This window comes from Lactuca virosa, chromosome 4 (assembly GCF_052849685.1).
Source record: "Lactuca virosa cultivar CGN04683 chromosome 4, Lactuca_virosa_CGN04683_v6, whole genome shotgun sequence".
NCBI lineage: Eukaryota > Viridiplantae > Streptophyta > Magnoliopsida > Asterales > Asteraceae > Lactuca > Lactuca virosa.
In genome coordinates this window covers 479,632,528-479,650,826 of record NC_136429.1, presented here as the reverse complement: position 1 = coordinate 479,650,826, position 18,299 = coordinate 479,632,528, and the positions used below count along the sequence as shown (strand labels likewise).

The 18,299-nt window shown below is 36.1% G+C and overlaps 1 protein-coding gene across 2 annotated transcripts; it reads right to left on the bottom strand.

The window, feature by feature from the left end:
- Positions 1-3,510: 3,510 nt before the first annotated feature.
- On the bottom strand, positions 3,511-17,355 carry LOC145109229 (uncharacterized). 2 transcript variants are annotated; one of them, XM_079046349.1, is made up of 5 exons: positions 15,693-17,354; positions 15,429-15,564; positions 5,023-5,156; positions 4,791-4,932; positions 3,511-4,067 (listed from the first exon to the last, which is right to left on the bottom strand). In XM_079046349.1, the coding sequence occupies exons 1-5, from the start codon at positions 17,193-17,195 to the stop codon at positions 3,733-3,735; spliced, it is 2,250 nt and encodes a 749-aa protein (XP_078902475.1). In that variant the 5' UTR covers positions 17,196-17,354; the 3' UTR covers positions 3,511-3,732. The 2 variants fall into 2 exon arrangements, with proteins under 2 accessions (XP_078902475.1, XP_078902477.1); XM_079046351.1 differs by lacking the exon at positions 3,511-4,067 and adding an exon at positions 4,549-4,696 and having other exon boundaries at positions 15,693-17,355.
- Between the last annotated feature and the right edge of the window lie 944 nt (positions 17,356-18,299).

Here is an 18,299-nt window from a genome sequence, read left to right as displayed (position 1 = left end):
ACAGTACTTCTAAAATGACAATAAAATAAAAATGGGGGTTTTGATATTTTGAAATACTTGAAACAAACTAGAATTAACTAAGATTTAAATAGACAATTTCAACAAAAATAAGAGTTTGATGTAAAATCAATAAGAGAAGGATGGTTGACTTAAAGTTTCCTCACTTTGACTTTTGATGAACATATCATTAGAATCAAATGGTGCAATACTTGTTTTAAATCCTTAATTTGGCTATAGTAATCCAAGAAGCTTGAGATTACCTAGACTTTTCTTAGTTGTTAAAATGGTTAGAGAAGCTCATAACAATTTCCTTAGTCAAAGTCACAATTTCCATTAAGCATGTAATTAGTGAAAGTCAACTAGCATTAAGAACCAAAAAGTCACCAAATCCAAGAGGGGTCAAATGCTTTCACCACCATGTTGGAGAAAATGTTTTTATGATTGTGTGAAGTAAAACTAACACAAGAATCACTTGTTGCTTGCTAATTTGAAGATCCTTTACTTAATCAAGAAATTAGCCAACTAATCACCACAAACACATTTAAACTCATGAATAGAAACATGCAAGTAATGATAAGATGTTAAAACACAAAACATTTTCATAAAGATTCAAACACAAATTCATGGATTCTTCAATATTCAACAAAAGTTCAAAGGATTCAACAAAAGTCAACCAAGATTAGTTTAGCCAAGCATGACTAAACTCAAGGAAACAAAGTTAGTTAAGATTGTACCAAACATTTAGCAAGAATTAAGAGATGAAATGGTGAAGTTCTTGAGGGTTCTTGGCCTTCAAAAATGCTCCAAACTCCAGAGAGAAAGTATCAAAATCGGACCTCGAAGATAAGGCTGAAGAGGCACACCAACCTTCCCAATATAGAGCTCTAAGTAAAATCCCGAAATTGCCCTTGTCAGGAATCCACGCGGGCCGCGGGGAATCTTACGCGGGCCGCGTGACTTCGACGGAAATTTTTGGGCTTCTTCAAGTCTTGGGCCCCCACAGCTAATTAATTGGCCCAGTTCGAGTCCAATCAGCTTCTAGCCCATTTCTCTTCAATATTTCTTCAATTTGAGCCCAATTTGTCTCTCCACATCACTCAAAACTTCCGCAAATTCCTAAACATCGATCTTGCACACTCAAGAATTCTCCCGTGGCTTTAAAATTTAAAGTTTAATTCTTCCAACCCTTCAAATAATTGACAATCCCACTCCATGCATCACCTCTATAACCATCAAGCCTAAAATCCTCGTTGTCCTCCAAGTCCAATTGCTTTCCAAAAGATCTCGCTCCGCTAGTCTCCTTAAAATCTGTAATTAAGCTCACAAAACTCGAAAGAACCCGAAAGTGGTCATAAAATAACAAAAAGGAAAATATGCATGGAAATTATCTAAATTGCGAATGAAATATGCTAAAATAAACTATAAAAAGAAGTAAATAAAATGAAGCTATCACACATTACATTTTTTATTGGCGTAGGAGTTTGTTTTACCTGTGGGACGACAAGTGTGAGGACCATCAACAGGAGTAGACCTACGTTGAACAGCTAACACAGAGGCTTCAATAGGAATTGAGCGTCCCATGGCCCGTTTTTCAGATTGAACTTTCCTAATGTATGCATAACTTTTTTCCAGTGAGAACTTAGGATCCTTTCATAGTATTTCTCCTCTAACCTGATCATATTCAGGATCAAGTGCACTCAGAAACATATGCACCCGCAACCGAGACATCATTGACGTCTGGAGAACAGCTGCTGTTACATTATTGTTTTGAGACGTCACTCTTTGATCGATCTCCTGGAACATGGCTACCAATTCTAGGAATAGGTCGGCCATTTGTTTTGCTTCAAAACACTTTTTATTCAATTCAAAGATTCGAGTTTCATCTGAGTCATCATAAAAGGTTTTATCTACTACATCCCAAATGTCTTTCGCACTTGGGAGACGAATGTACCTATTCATAAGGGAAGTTTCCATGGAATCAATTAACCAAATTTTTACCTTCTCATTTTCTGTGGCCCATGTTTCATATTCAGAAGAGTCCTTTGAGGGTTCAGCTTTTGCACTGGTCAGGTATCCAATCTTCCCTCTCGTTCTAATACGCATTCTCATGAGCGGCGCTAAATGGTGTAGTTGGATTCGTCCAATGAAAGGGTTTTTGGAAAAACAGAATTATCATGTTGGGTGTAGTGGTGGTGGATGATTTGTGAGAATAATTGGGTATTTGGTTCTTCAGAGGATTGATTTTCGTCAAGACACATTCTTGAAAATTTCGAGTTTGGATTTCAAGGAATAGAAGGGTGAATGATTCAAAATACAATTTAGGGTTTTTGTCTGATACCATGAAGACACAGAGTAATTTGGGAATTGTATATCTCTTCATTCAATCAAGCAATATAAATATATATAGGGGAGAATATGAGAAATATGGAAACTAAATATATACAACCTAAAATAAGAGATACTAATTGATCCTAATTCTATAGAATATATACACGAGATATTATTCTACAATATAATCATCTCTCTGCCGTTTATCACCAAACGAGAGAAACCTAGCCTTCCATTTGTGCTCTCCCTCTACTCGACCATCCTTTGATGTTCCTCGTTATTGGGCATGGTCCACTCTTCTCATAAAAAGTGGTTTCATGTTTTCATGGTTGTAACCAGATTTCAAAATATGAATAAAAGGCATAAAAAGGACGTAAAAAGCAACTACAAGGATGAGATGAACCATGTTATTGCTTAAATCGTTTGTTGAATGGAATCCTGGAATCAACCGACCACCAGATTCCTCCTCTTTCGTTGATTTATTTGTTGCATTGATTGGTTGACCAAGAGATCTATCTTTTGAGTTATAAGTTACTATTTTTGTTATTATTGCTTCCGTTTAGGGCCGAGTCTACATTTAACTAAGGTGGGTCCAATGACCCACCTAATTTTTTTAATTTAGCTAAATTTTCTATAGGAAAATTTTAGTGACCTACCTTTAAAAAAATTAGGACCTACCTTGCCTATAAATTTTTTGAATTTGTATAGAAATTTCTTTATAAAAAAATTAGTGAACCATGTGGTTTCCTATTCTAGACTCGCTACTGCTTCCATTGTGTTTGCGCCTTTGTAGCCAAATATTGTCATAAACCAACACATATTTGGGTTGTAGATTGATTGTTGTGTTGGTTCCCTTTGTTGCTAAGCCAGAAGTTATTGAAGGAGTTTCTCGAAGCCACTTTTTATACTGCTTGGTGGAGTTTATGGTTATTTGGAAATGGTGCTTTGTTTCTAAGTTATGTCTAAAGGAGCTGATTTGTTTTACAAAATAGTTACTCTGTAGTTTGTCGGTTTATAATGGTTAACAATATGTGTAGGAAGGTCAAAGTGAACTTGGTCAGGCGCTTCAAAGTCCCATCCTTGCTGCTGTTACTGTGATGTTATTTTGTTTAGTCTAGCTCCTTGTTAACATTATAAAATGCTGATGTTCTGAAAAACAATTTAACAAATAAATTCTAAGACTTTGTTAGCTGACTTCGATCTACTAACCACTTGATTCTTGTTGACTTTGAACATGAGTACCGATAAGTATCCGAAAAATCTCAACAAGATATTAACTTTATTTAGACATTCTACAAATGGATCAAGATTCATGCATTCATTCATTACTATCTTCCCTACTTGTTTATTCAGCTGATTTCCAGGATCGTATACTTTACATTCACATGTCTATCAACATAAGACCTATTCAGTTTGACTTTTAAGAGTCAGACTGTTTTGATAGCAATGCTGCAAGACCTGCATTATGTATTCCATTGATGGGCGTTTGTCTTGTTTTGCTTGAAGACAGTTTGAAATAAGTTGAGTGAACTTGAATGCTTCCTTTGGAGGAAAATCAATATTTTGAACTCGTGGGTCCATTATCATACTCAAATTAACCTCATCTGCTAGCAATGGAAGAGCCCATTCCACCAGGTTTTGCTTTCCAAGGGGCCTCCTCCTATCATACACCTTCATCCCTGTTAGTATTTCCAACAGTACCACTCCAAAAGCATAGATCTCACTCTTAATTGCAAAACCTGTCAAAGTGGTGTTTGATTGGTCAGCCATTGACACATGTGTTTGGTATGATGGAATTAGAGAAGGAATGGAATTGTTTGTTTCCTTGGTTAGAAAAGGAAAGATGTTAGGATTGTCCAATGGAGCATTCCTTAAGGAATTCAATCCCATCCATTTAGTTGATTTACATTCGTTAGACATGAGATTGTTTTATTTTATTTTATTTTTTTCATTCAATCATGGAGTGGAATGAAAAATTATAATATAACCCATCCTTATGTATAAGTTTTTAATGACAAATCTTTTCAGAATTCCATGATTCTAATTAAATATGATTTTATTTAATTATGAAAAATAACTAGAAATATATATTTACTATTATAATCTCATTTCGGTTTTGGCGAGCTTCTATTATGTTTAATCTTTTAGTATTATAAATAATAAATTCTATATTTATTTAGAGAAATTATATATAAAATACTGTAAAAACTATACCTCGTATTTAATTTATATATACAATAGAAAATTTGTATAAAATTCATCCATTTGTACGGGTAGTAAACATGATGTTGAATGTAATGATCCACTCCATTTCCTTGCTTATTCCATTAATTTGGTTATTCAATTCCATCCAACCAAAGGCTTTTAGCTGTGTTGGGGTAAGTCATAAGTGCATGGTAAACAAATGGTTGCAATATTATTTTTAGATATGCAAAATATTTCACTTAGAAAGAAGAAGATACCATCTTCAGGAAGCCGCAGTGGATGAAGACCATCAAACGTGTCTACTTGGTGACAAAAAGACTCAGGGGCTGCATAACAATATGCATCTAATTGGAAGGTGTGAGTAACAAAAGCAAAATCTGAAAGCCGAGCATTAAAATCCTGAAAATAAGCATGGAATATATAATCATATGAAAAAATAAACTAAAACTGATGTTATGCTAGAATCACGGTAATGGCATTGTAATTTACCTTATCCACTAATATAAGATTGGTCTTAAATTGGCTATACGCTGGCTGGTTCCTTTTATGTAAATAGGCCAGGCCTTCAGCAGCTCCTATTGCTATTTTTAATCGTGCAACCCAAGAAAGTGAAGTACCTGACTCTGCATATAAAGTAACATAAGAAAGGGAAATGCAATTTTCCATCTTGCATATAAGTTAGGGGAGATTGTACTCTTTTTACGAATACTTTATTTTTCACACGTAATAGAAATATATATACTTTAATTTACCAATAACAAAAATGTACTTACATTTTTTACCAATAATAGCAATATGTATCACATAATAGTAATATACTAACATTCACTTTACAAATAATAGCAACATCCAAACAATTATGTGCTCATAATAGCAACGTATTTACACTTTACCACAAATTGCAATATGTAACAAATAAAGTACAATGCTCAAATTGGTAGAAAAATATAAGTACATTGTTATAATAGGTTAAAAATAAAGTATGTTGCTATTATTCATAGAGAAATGTATGAACGTTGCTATTATTGGTAAGACTGTAAGAAAGTAATGTATGTTGCTATTATTCATAGAGAAATGTATGAACGTTGCTATTATTGGTAAGACTGTAAGAAAGTAATGTAGAGAGAGTAAAGTAAGTTGCTATTCTTAACAATTTTCCATTTATTGCATGCCAACCACTCAAAGCATGCATGTTTATGCAAGGCTATATTTGCCAGATGCTTATATATTTATAATATTAGAGGCTTTATTATGTAAATGTATTTCATATATATACATGCATGTATTGTAACGATTAGGTCAATAATACAAGATATAATTTACCCAGTAACTTGGTATTAGAGCTAGAAAGAAAAAAATAACCCTAGTCTCAAACTACCGCCACTTCTGAGCCTTGTCGATTCACAATCATCGACCCCTTCCCTTATTGATTTCTTCATCCAAATCGATTGCAGCAGTCGACATCCATGGCAGCCCAACTCGTCTCCTTTTCTTCTACAAAGAAAACTATGCATAACTCACACAAAATCGGGTTTTCATTGTCTCCGACAAACTATGGATAATGGAAGGCTATGTTCCAACCTTTTCTTGTCACAAACAATTTATTTGGATATGTTGATGGCACCATCATGTATCCTGCACCGTTGATCACATCACCTAGAAAAGAAGGTGAGCCAACCAATTACAAAACAAATCCCAGTCATGAAGTTTGGATATCCAATGGTACCCACGTCTGTATGCTACTCATGTCAACCATATCAGAGGCATCCTTTCAACACGTTCAAGGTACTACTTCTCATGATCTCTGGTTAGCTCTTAAACGTACCTACGCACCTTATACTTCTTCAAGAGAATTCATGTTGAAAACTCTATTGGTAAAAATACAAATAAAGGGGAATGATACCATGCAACCTATCTCACTAGAGCACAAGAGTATGTTATTGCTTTTGCTAATATCGGACAACCCATATCAGAGAAAGATGGTGTTATGTTAGTTTCTGCACGTCTTCGAGATGAGTATAATGGGGTCAAACAAAGCCTCATCTCTAGACAATCCACGGCTGTCTTTTTAGAACTTCATGGTCTATTAGCTGATCATGAGTTTTTGGTACAAAAATAGTTCCAGATGTTGCCAAGGATCAATTATTGACGGTTGCTACAACACCCGATTATCCCTTTCAATCTGATACAGTTCAGGCTTTACAACAACTTAGGTACCACCTTAGTTTCCAACTACATCAAACTTATGGTACATCACCAACACCGACTTCTCAGGACTTTTAGACTAATAGATCTAGACTGCCTAACAACAACCGTACCCAGGGGGGTCAACTCCCGTGGTCGGGGTGGACATTGTTACAATGGCTACAATTTTATTCGAAATTGAGTAGCATGATATCCAAATCGAGGTCAGTTAGTTGGGCTTCTAACCAGAATATAGTTTATGGTACGTATAGTAGGTGTGGGATTGGTCATGTTCTACCCCAATGCCCAAACTGCGACCCCTGTATATTCTCGATGAGACAACCAAAACCATAAACCAATTATGCTGATATTGCTCACAAGTGTGTTGGTGATTTTAGTGTCGCCAACCATTTTGTGTAATTGGAACTAATATGTGAGCTAAGGGGCTTATTATTTGTAGTTTGTATTATATGTTTGGTGAATTCAAAGTGCATGTATATAAAAGACCAAACTATAAACCGGTGCGACAAAATGACGGGAGGTCAAGAGGGTTGCACCCCCTTGCAGGGTCCTAGGGGTAGCGTCCCTAACGGGGTCCAAGAGACAGAGTCGTTAGTGGTAGCCCCGCTCAGTGGGAAATTATGGTAAGATTGACAAATCTCATCAATTTTGGAAACCATTGATTGAGCCGTCATTATTCTCTTCTCAGATCTCTTTCTTCTATAACAAACTTAGAATTCATCTGGAAATTTGGCTTGTGTTTCTATGCCTAGATTCATAAGTGTCCTTTTGGATTGTCCTAGACTGGATTTCTAGTAACCTGGGCATATGATGGAAATATCAGTTCAGAAAGTGACCTTACACGATCCATTAGGAATCCGGTTCTCCACGTTGACCCTTTTATTCCCCAACAATCAAATTGATATTCTCATCTGGTGGAGATGGCTGAATAAATCCATGAGTTGACCATAAAATTCACCAAAGTAGACAAGCTTGAAGGCAATGATTTTAGGCAATGGCAAAAGAAGATGCTTTTCATGCTGACCACGCTGAAGAAGATGTTTTTCATGCTCTCCATGATTTTCATGGCAGGAGAATATGCTTTTCATCATTCGCATTTTGGGTCAATTCAAACTTCACAAAATGAATATGGATGAAACCATATTTATGTTAAGTGTGATTGAAAAACTTCCACCATCATGGAAATACTTCAAGCATAACTTAAAACATCAAATGGAGGAACTATCTATGGTTCAACTTAGTTGTCATTTGCGTATTGAAGAATCCATTTGTGTACAAAAGAGTGACAAAAACAAAGGAAAATTTGAATCTAGATAGCCCTTGGTTCATGTTGTTGAAAACAATCCAAGAAATCTGAACAACAAAGAACATGAAAAACACAAGCAAGAATATGTCCTGAATAACTCCAACAAAAAGAAACAGGAACTGGTTTGTTGGAGGTGCTTAAAAAGTGGGACATTGCAAGCATGATTATTGTGTGAATCTTGGCAACAATGATGCTGGAAATAGTGGAGCCAATAGAAATGGAAATGGGTCAAAGCACCGTGTTAAAGGTGGTCAGTATTTGACTTACTTTGATAATTCTAAACAAAATTATATTTATTATGTTTCACTTATTCTTGAATCATTCAATGTATAGGGTGATGATGTTTCTTCGTGGATCGATCTGGTGCAACAAACCATGTATGCAAGGATGAACGATTGTTTGAAACATTAACATCGCTTGAAGATGGATATGTGTTGCGCATGGGAGATGATTCTTTAAACCTATTTGTGGTGTCGGTGTTGTTAATCTTGAATTTATTTCTAGAAAGATTGTTAGAGTTTTTGATGTTTTATTTGTTCCTAAGATTCAAAATAATCTTGTTAGTGGTAGCTGTTTAAACTCTGATGGTTGTAGACAAGTTTATAAATCGGTTAGGTATACCATATCTCTAAGTGGAATGTTCATTGGTATGGGATATCTAAATAATAGAATGTTTCGTTTGAATGTTATTGATAAGTTATTAAATGTTTCGAATTTTGCTTTTGTTTCATCTTCTTCTAAAAATGATAACTCTATGCTTTGGTATGCTAGATTGGGTCATGTAAATTTTAGAAGGATGCATTAAATGTCAAAAGATGGTCTAATTCCACCATTTGACTTGAATTTGTAAAAATGTAAAAAATGCATTCTAAACGGCCTGCTATTTTTTGATAAGGGTTCCAAATAAAAAGAACAAAATAGTCCCATATGAACTTTGGCTCAAGAAAAAGCCTAATTTGTGCTATTTTCAGGTTAGGAGATGTCCGACAGCTGTAAAAATCACCTAGCCCAAAAGAAAAACTTTGGGAGAACATGAAATTGATTTTATATTTATTAGGTAAGCTGAACATTCCAAGGCATATATGTGCTATGTAATAGAATCTAAGTATTCGATACGACTTAACACAGTTATCGAGTCATTGGATGCATTTTTGATGAGATGTATTTTTCATTTATTCAAAGGCCTAAGGATCTGACTTTAGGAGCTAATGAAGTGCAAAATCCAAAAAGTCAAGATGGCATTGATGTACCACAAACACAAGAGCTTCGTAGAAGCAAAAGAGGCCGAATTATGAAACATTTCAATTTCGACTTCCAACTATATTTGGTGGATGGTTCAAGGGATGAAATTGGTCTTCAATACTCTTATTGTTTTCAAGAGACCATGGAGTCTCGAGACGCTATCTTTTGGAAAGAAGCGATTGAAAAAGAAATATCGTCAATTCTTGAGAACAACACTTAGGTATTGTCTGATTTGCTTCCAGGTTCTAAACCACTTGGTTGCAAATGGGTTTTCAAAAGGAAAATGAGTGTTAATGGGATTGTTGGCAAGTACAAAGCCTGATTGTGCATTCAAGGCTTTAGGCAAAAATCCGATGTTGACTATTTCGATATGTAAACTTCGGTTGTACGTATTTCTACTATTAGATTGTTAATTTCTTTGGCAAGTATCCACAATCTTATTCTCCATCAAATGTATGTTAAAATAGCCTTTTTAGATGGTGAAAATGACGAAGAAGTTTACATGAAACAAACATAAGGTTTCATTATGCCCGGTAAAGAGCATATGGTATGTAAAGTGGTAAAATTTTTGTATGGGTTGAAACACGCATCCAAACACTGGCATCAAAAGTTTGATGAGGTTATTTTGTCTTTTGGTTTCAAACTAAACCAATGTGACAAATGTGTTTATAGTAGATTTAATGATGCGACTAGTGCAGGAGTAATCATTTGCTTATATGTAGATGACATGTTAATTTTTTGTACTGACCAAGATCAAATAGATGAATCAAAGAAATTGTTGTCATCTAAATTCTTCATGAAAGACTTAGGAGAGGATGATGTAATTCTTGTTATAAGGACTACGAGGGTGAACAAGGGCTTATTAATGACTCAAAGTCCTTATGTTGAGAAAATTTTCAAACGGTTCAATTTTAGTGATTGTTCTCCTATTAGCACTCCTATGGATTCAATTGTGAAATTAATCCCTAACAGTGGAATTCCTATTTCACAACTAGAAGACTCTAAGACTATTGGTAGCTTGATGTATGAAATGACAAGTACTAGGCCTGAAATTGCTTTTGTTGTGCGAAAATTGAGCAGGTACACTAGTAATCCTAGTGCTCAACATTGACAAGAAGTTAATAGAGTGTTTAAGTATATCAAGGGAACCATGGATTATGGATTGAGTTACTTGGGAAGTCCTTCATTTTTAGAAGGTCATCCGGATTCAATTTGGATAACCAACATGGAGGACTATTCCTTAACTATTGATTGGGTATTCTTGCTTGGCAGAGGTGCCATTTCCTGGCCTTCCAAGAAGCAAACATGCATTACAAACTTGACAATGGAATCCAAGTTTGTTACGTTAGTTTTAGCTAGTAAAGAAGCAAGCTGGCGAACGAATTTAGTCTATGAGATTCCTTCGTGGTCAAAGTTGATAACACTCATCTCTATCCTTTGTGATAATGCAGCCACCTTGACTAAGGCTTACATCCAGGTTTATAACGGCAAGTCCAGACACCTACGTGTTAGACACAGTATGATTAGAGAATTTGTCATGAACTGTGTGAATTCGATTGAGTTTGTGAAATTGCAACAAAATTTGGTAGATCATTTGACTAAGGTCTGATAAGATACTTAGCGCACAAGTTTGTTGTTGGTATGGGATTAAAGTCCATTTAATTTTGTAATGGTGAGTCACACAATTATCTCATAATATGACATTAGGAGTTGAATTCAATATGTAAAGATCACACTTATAGATTGGAACACATAAAGTATACATCCCATGTATGTGTTCGGTTCTACAGTTAGCCCGATTGAGTTTTAGCTTCTTAATAATTCCTTTTGTAAAATGTATGTGTCGATACATGAAGTAAAGGAATTACCTACGTGATTGTGAAGTGTAGCCGTATTCCAAGATGTTAGGGACTTATCCTTGATACAATCATGAGAGGATTAGGACATATAAGTTTATAATAGTGTCAAGTTGTATTTTGCTAGAAAGTTCAATAAACTAGTATATATTTTACTTTCAGGTATTCAGTTGGGTTTAAGGGTTCAATTCTTAAAACACCTTGATTCTCGAGTATTTGAATTGTTTAATAATAAGAGAGGAAATTAATTTTTTCGACATTTTCATTTATGTATTGGTTTGGTTTGTCTAGATAATTTTATTTTAGTTCATGGGTTACACTAAAATGTGGGAGTAATATTGATGATTTTAGTGTCACCATGCATTTTGTGTAATTGGAACTAATATGTGAGTTAAGGGGCTTATTATTTGTACTCTATATAATATGTTTTGTGAATGTGGAGTGCATGCATATATAAAATCAAATTATAAGCCGGTGCGACAAAATAATGGGGGTCAAGGGGCAACACCCCCTTGCATGGTCCTAAGGGCAGCACCCGTAGTAGGGTCCAAGGGTAAAGCCGCTGGCGGTGGCCATTGACTATGCCATTAATTCATGATTTGTTTAACTAGTTTAGAAGATGGAAACCCTATTATGTCAATGTATAAATACACCTCCTCTATTGAGCTGTCATTAGTCTCTTCTCTGCTCTCTCTTTTCTATAACAAACTCAGAATTCATCTGGCAATTCGGTTTGTATTTCAGTGCCTAGATTCACTAGTGTCCTTTTGGATAACCCTAGACTGGATTTCCTGCAACCCGAGCATAGAGTGGAAATATCAGTTCAGAAAGTGACCTTACACGATCCATTATGAATCCGGTTCTCCACCATTACCCTTCTATTCCCACAACAAAGTGTCCTTTTCTTATCTCACAGACACATGCTCAAACAACCATGTTGCGCCTGATATGACAAGATTTACTTCCGCTGCATCATACTATGGGGATGGCAATCTACAGGTTGGTAATACTAAGGCCCTCATTATCCTTCACATTGGTTCCGTCCTATTTTAATCTCCAAAAAAAAGTTTTCACGTGAACAACATTCTTCATGTGCCTAAAATCAAGAAACATCTTCCTTCTATCCAAAAATTGTCTTGATAATCATGTGTATTTTGTATTTAACTCCCCCTTTTTTGCTATCAAAGACTCGACTACTCACACTACCCTCCTCATGGGTACAAGTAATGATGGACTCTACTCCATCAATCTTCCAACAACTCTACCATTTCCAAAATTCACCTTCTCAACAACTTAAGCTACTACAACCACATCTCATTAGTGGCTGGGACATCCACATTCTTAGTTTTTTCAAAATATTTCTTACCTATTTCCAATTAGACATTTGATTTTCATTGTAATTTATGTTTAATTGGGAAATCTTCCAAAAGCAATTTATTGGCTTCTACTTATAAAAGTACCCGTGTTCCAGACTTAGTTTTTCTGATGTTTGGGGACTCAGTTTGATGGTTATTTCTAGTAAGACATTTGATTTTCATTGTAATTCATGTTCAATTGCGAAATCTTCCAAACTTAATTTATTGTCTTATACTTATGTGTAGATCATTATTGCAAATTTATGTGGTTGTTTCCTTTAAAAGGCAAATCTGATGTGTTTGATGTGTATAAATGTTTTGTCACCATGGATGAATGTCAATTTCTAACCAAACTTAAAACAGTTTAAACTAATTGGGAGGTAAGTTTCGAAACTATCATATTTTTTATCTTCTTTTGGTGTAATTCATTACCTCTCTTGTCTTCACACCAATGAACAAAATGGTGTCGTCGAGAGACTCACTCTCATGAAACAATCTCATGTACATTAGCATATTTGGCACTTTTCCTTTGAAACTGTACTCTATCTTATAAATCGCATGGCTTCACATTCAAACTCCACCATTTCTCCTTTTAAATAACCCTTTAAACACAAACCGGGTCGATATTCGATTCATTTCTTGTATTTTTATTGGCTATAGCACCAACCATCATGGGTATTGGTGTTTCGATCCCAACACGAAACACATTTTCATTGCCCATTACGTTCGGTTCAATGGAAACTCTGTCCCCTTTCCCACAAAATCTATCGATCCCTCAACAATTATACCCAACAACCCTTATATCTCTTCTGATCCTACCATTCCACCTATGCCTCCTTCCACATATAACTCTTCACAATTGAAAATCCCTCTCCACACTACTCCTCCACAACAAACCAACCCCTTACCAACTCACACCTATTCCCGTCACACCTCCACCGAACCCCTTACCATCACCACTTCCTCATTTGACTGGTACACCCATACTCAAATAGCCTCCACCCAACCCACTCATTCCTCAACAACTACAACTCTATTACTCGACCTGACAAACGAACCCCTACCCGACCAACCATAACATCCCTCTTAATCTATATATACTCACCTTCCTCCTTCACAACCTTCAAGACCAACCCATTTTCATCAAAACATCATTCTTTTATACATCCGTCAAACTAGCAATCCAAGAGCCATCATCCTTTCATACATCCGTCAAACCAACAATCAAAGATCTCATTACCTTCACCGTTTCTAACAAAGATTCATGCTGGCAAAAAGCTATGGTTGATGAATACTCGACATTAATATGAAATTGCACATGGACCCTCATTCCTCGTGTTCCCAAGACCAATGTAGTAGACTGCAAATGGGTTTATAAAATTAAAAGAGAAAAATGGGGCGATTCAGCGATATAAAGCGCGTCTTATTGCCAAAGGTTTTAACCAGCAATCGGGAATTGAGTATACCAAGACCTTCAGTTCAGTAGTAAAATCAACAACTATCCAAGTTGTTATCTCACTCGCAGTTACTAAACAATGGTCTCTCAGACAACTTGATGTCCAAAATGCCTTCTTACATGGAGACCTGAAGGAAACTGTGTACTTCGAACAGTCCCAAGGTTTTGTTGATCCACATAAACCAGATCATGTATGTCTACTTCATAAGTCCTTATATGGGCTGAAAAAGACACCAAGAGCTTGGTTTCAATGACTCCAAAACTGACCCCTCACTGTTCATCTACTCGGCTCATAGTATACTTATGTATATGCTTGTTTATGTTGATGCCATTATCCTCACCGGAAACAACAACAAAGCCATCAATCATATTGTTTAGAGTCTAAGTCGATCCTTTGTAGTCCAAGACATGGGTCCTTTATCATATTTTTTGGGAATTGAGGTTGCACATTGAGGTTCTGACATTATTCTTTCTCAACGGAAATACATACACGAGTTGTTGACCAAAGAAAATCTCTCTCACTCCAAGCCTGTTCCGTCCCGATGAACCACTAACGCTACTTTGTCACTTAGTGATAGTGCTTCCTTTGATGATCCGGTCAAATACAGAAAAATGGTGGGGGCATTATAGTATGTTACGTTATCACAACCTGCCATTACTTTTGCAATTAATAAAGTTTGTCAATTTGTGCAGTCACCTACTATAAATCATTGGTCTCCGGTGAAATGTATTTTTGCGATTTCTACACGGTACGGTTGAACATGGTCTCATAATTTCTCGATCATCATCCTCCATGTTATGTTACATGCTGTGTTTAACTCCATGAGCGCCTTCTACGATGCCAATTAGGTTAGATGCCCAGATGACTCGATCCACAGGCGGATTTGCGATGTATCTTGGTTCAAACCTTGTCTCCTAGTCTGCTAGAAAACAAAAGACCGTATCAAGGTTATCTACTGAATCCAAATACAAGGTGTTAGCTGATACAGTTACCGAATTAACTTGGCTTGAAACCCTCTTACGAGAACTTCATGTTCCAATGAAATAGGTTCCAACTTTATGGTGCGATAACTTGGGAACCACATATTTGACTGCTAAATATGTTTTTCACGCGCGGACAAAGCAAATAGAGGTTGATTTTCACTTCGTTCGAGAGAAGGTTGCACAAGGAAAAATTTCAGTTTAACTTATTTCTACACATGATCAAATAGCCGATGTATTCACTAACCCACTGCCTTCCGAGCGTTTCCTCTTTTTAAAGTTCAAGCTAAGAGTCGATCCCCCGGCGTTAGCTTGAGGGGAAATATTAGACGAACATATATATATTTATAATATTAGAGGGTGTATTATGTAAATGTATTTCGTATTTATATACACACGTATTGTAACGATTACGTCAATAGTAAAAATACAGTTTACCCGGTTTAACTACTATGACTGAAAGATATTTACAACTAACTGGAAGGTATGCTTACCTCCGTAAAGATATCTATCCAAAGTTATGCCAGCTGAAATGACCTCGTAAACACAAAATAGTTCGTGCTTATTCAAGCAATATCCCAAGAATTTTACAAGGTTTGGATGATTGAAATCTTCTAGTTTGATGTCCAGCTGCACAACCAAAATTGTTAACTTAAGAAGCTAGAAAATATCATAATGCATGAAAAATATATGAGGCTCATTCATTATGCGATTTAAAGTGACTCCCACATCCAAATCATTTCAAATATTTGACGTACCTTTTGTGTTGGAATCTCCATTTTTGTAACATACATCGCTAAACCGACACCTTTTATTGTTGGTGCATACGTCCTTTCATCAACCCAACCTTTGCAGATGAAATCCATTAAAGTTGGGGAATATTCCTTGTCCTTGAAATTGTTTGATGCAATTGCCAATTCAGTATATGTGAAAGTTCTAAAACTTTGATTAGTACTATTGCTTCCTATTGCAGCATCAACTTTAGTTGATATTGGTTTGTGGTGCGCAGCTAAATCAGATTTGCTTCTGTTTGGCATATATGTCCTTTTATCAACCCAACCTTTAAAAATGGAGTTATTAAAATCCTCGTCCTCAAAACCATTTGTTGCACTTACCAATTCAGTATATGACAAAGTTCTAAAACTTCTATAAGGATTTTTTCGTCTTGCAGCATTATTTTCAGCTACTATCGGTTTAGGATGCGCAATGAAATCAGATTTGCTTCCAATTGCAGCAACAACTAATTTCCCAATGAAAAGAGATTTTAGCTTGTAAATGAATCCTTCATCATCAACAACCGAATTGGCGCTTTCTCTTTCTTGTGAAAGAATAGACTCGAGCCTGACCACAACCTCAGCCATGGTAGGGCGGTGTTTTGGTAGGGTGTGTAAACAACGACCAGCTACGCTTGCAAATTCCTTCAAGCATTTTCTTGAAATTTCTCGAATCAATCTCGGGTCAATAATATTATTAATCTTTCCTTCTTTGATTAGGTGCTGAGCCCAAGCAGCTAAACCCCATTGCTCTTCATCAAAACTGATATCGACCGCTTTTCTCCCTGACAACACCTCGAACAGTACAACCCCAAACGCGTAAACATCTGATTTTCTTGTCAATTTTCCGGTGTAGAAATAACATGGATCCATATACCCAAATGTTCCTTTGACAGCTGTGCTCACATGAGTTCGTGTTTGATCTGTTAAACCAACTTTTGCCAATCCGAAATCTGAAAGTTTAGCTGCAAAGTTTGCATCCAACAAAATATTGGAGGTCTTCACATCGCGGTGTATGACTCCATGTTGAGTTGACGTACCTGTGTGAAGGTAGTCTAAACCCCGAGCTGCTCCTACACATATCTTGAGTAGTTGTAACCAGGATAAAGAGGAATCCGGTGAGCGAAGATGATCTTCAAGTGTTCCATTCGGCATGAACTCATAAACGAGCACCATCTCTTTTACTTCATTGCAATAACCAATTAAGGATACGAGATTACCATGTCGCAGCTTAGAGAGGACCTTGACTTCCGACTCAAATTCATTGGCTCCTTGATTGGACATGGAGTACAACCGTTTGACTGCAACTTCGGTTATTGACCCGATTTTGGAACATTTATACACCTTGCCGAATCCTCCCTGACCAATGACAAAAGCCTCGTCGAAGTTGTTGGTTGCGGATTGAATCTCAGAAAGAGTAAAACGTTGACATGTCTCGCCTAGAAGTATGAAAGAGGAGTCTGTATCTTTGATAGGCGTGGATAACATCGTTGGGTAGCTTCTCCTGAGCGGACCTTTGATTCTTCACGATCGATATCTCTTGTATCCAAAAAAGGAGCTTCAGATTTGCCGAAGTGAACTGCTGATTTTGTCTGGTTGTTATCGTGTTGCTATAGCGGATGTCTATTAACTTTTGACTTTGTTGGTCTTCAAGTAATTTCCCTTTTTTTTTTTTGTCGATTTATTTTAATTTTCTTTTGTAACAGCAAAATTTTTTGGCCGGCGGAAATTTTATAATAATTTCTCTTACAGATAATATATAATAAGAATCAGAATAACTTGATTATATATTTTTTTTAGACAAAAATAGAAAAATAATCAACTTTTATAATCATTTTCTTAGCATAACCAAATTTTTTAAAAATGACCTATCTAGCCAATAAAATTGCATATGGATTTTTAACAGATGGCATTCTCATGTATTACTATTAGGTTACAATGACCTTTCAATAGACTCCGATTTTCTCATCACTGTCTCACTAACAGTTAGTTCAAGGCTATAGTGATCTACGATAATAAATGTTAGGCAGTAATATTAGTTCACTCTCGTACACCGCCTGTCAGAAGATCCGATGCCGAAAGGATGAAGAACAAATCAACGACAACTATTACATATGGAAATGAGTTCAGTTCTCATCGTCTTCTTCTTCACATTCACACAGTCTTCTTGGTCGTGCAATATTGATTTATTTCTCAACAAAAACTAGCTACATATGCAAGGCAACATAGAAAACCAAAATTATGTTAGACAAATACATATCATCTATCATATTGTCGTTGATAATAGCTAGATACTTTCAAAAGTAACAAATTTATTATCTATGTTGTACAACACAATAGAAGAAAACAAGTGCCAAACTCCAAAGAAACACAAATCCAATAATCCAAACGCTCTACAAACTATTACCGTGGACGAACAACTGCACAACAGTAAAATAAATGGGAGCAATATGCACAAATAAGAGAGCTGGAGAGACGCACATAAAAAAGTAAGTATTTGCCGGCAAATGGCAGATGGAGAAGGATTGAGAGTGAGGAGGTAGGTGGTAGCAACAGACAGCTCGTATAACCGGCACCGAAGAGAAGGGAGAA

Coding starts and splice junctions, on each gene's coding strand:
- LOC145109229 (XM_079046349.1), bottom strand. CDS start 17,195: ATGTTATCCACGCCTATCAAAGATACAGACTCCTCTTTCATACTTCTA. Junction 4,933..5,022: donor ATCTTATATTAGTGGATAAG/GTAAATTACAAT, acceptor GCTTATTTTCAG/GATTTTAATGCTCGGCTTTC. Junction 4,068..4,790: donor ACTGCGGCTTCCTGAAGATG/GTATCTTCTTCT, acceptor CCACTTTGACAG/GTTTTGCAATTAAGAGTGAG.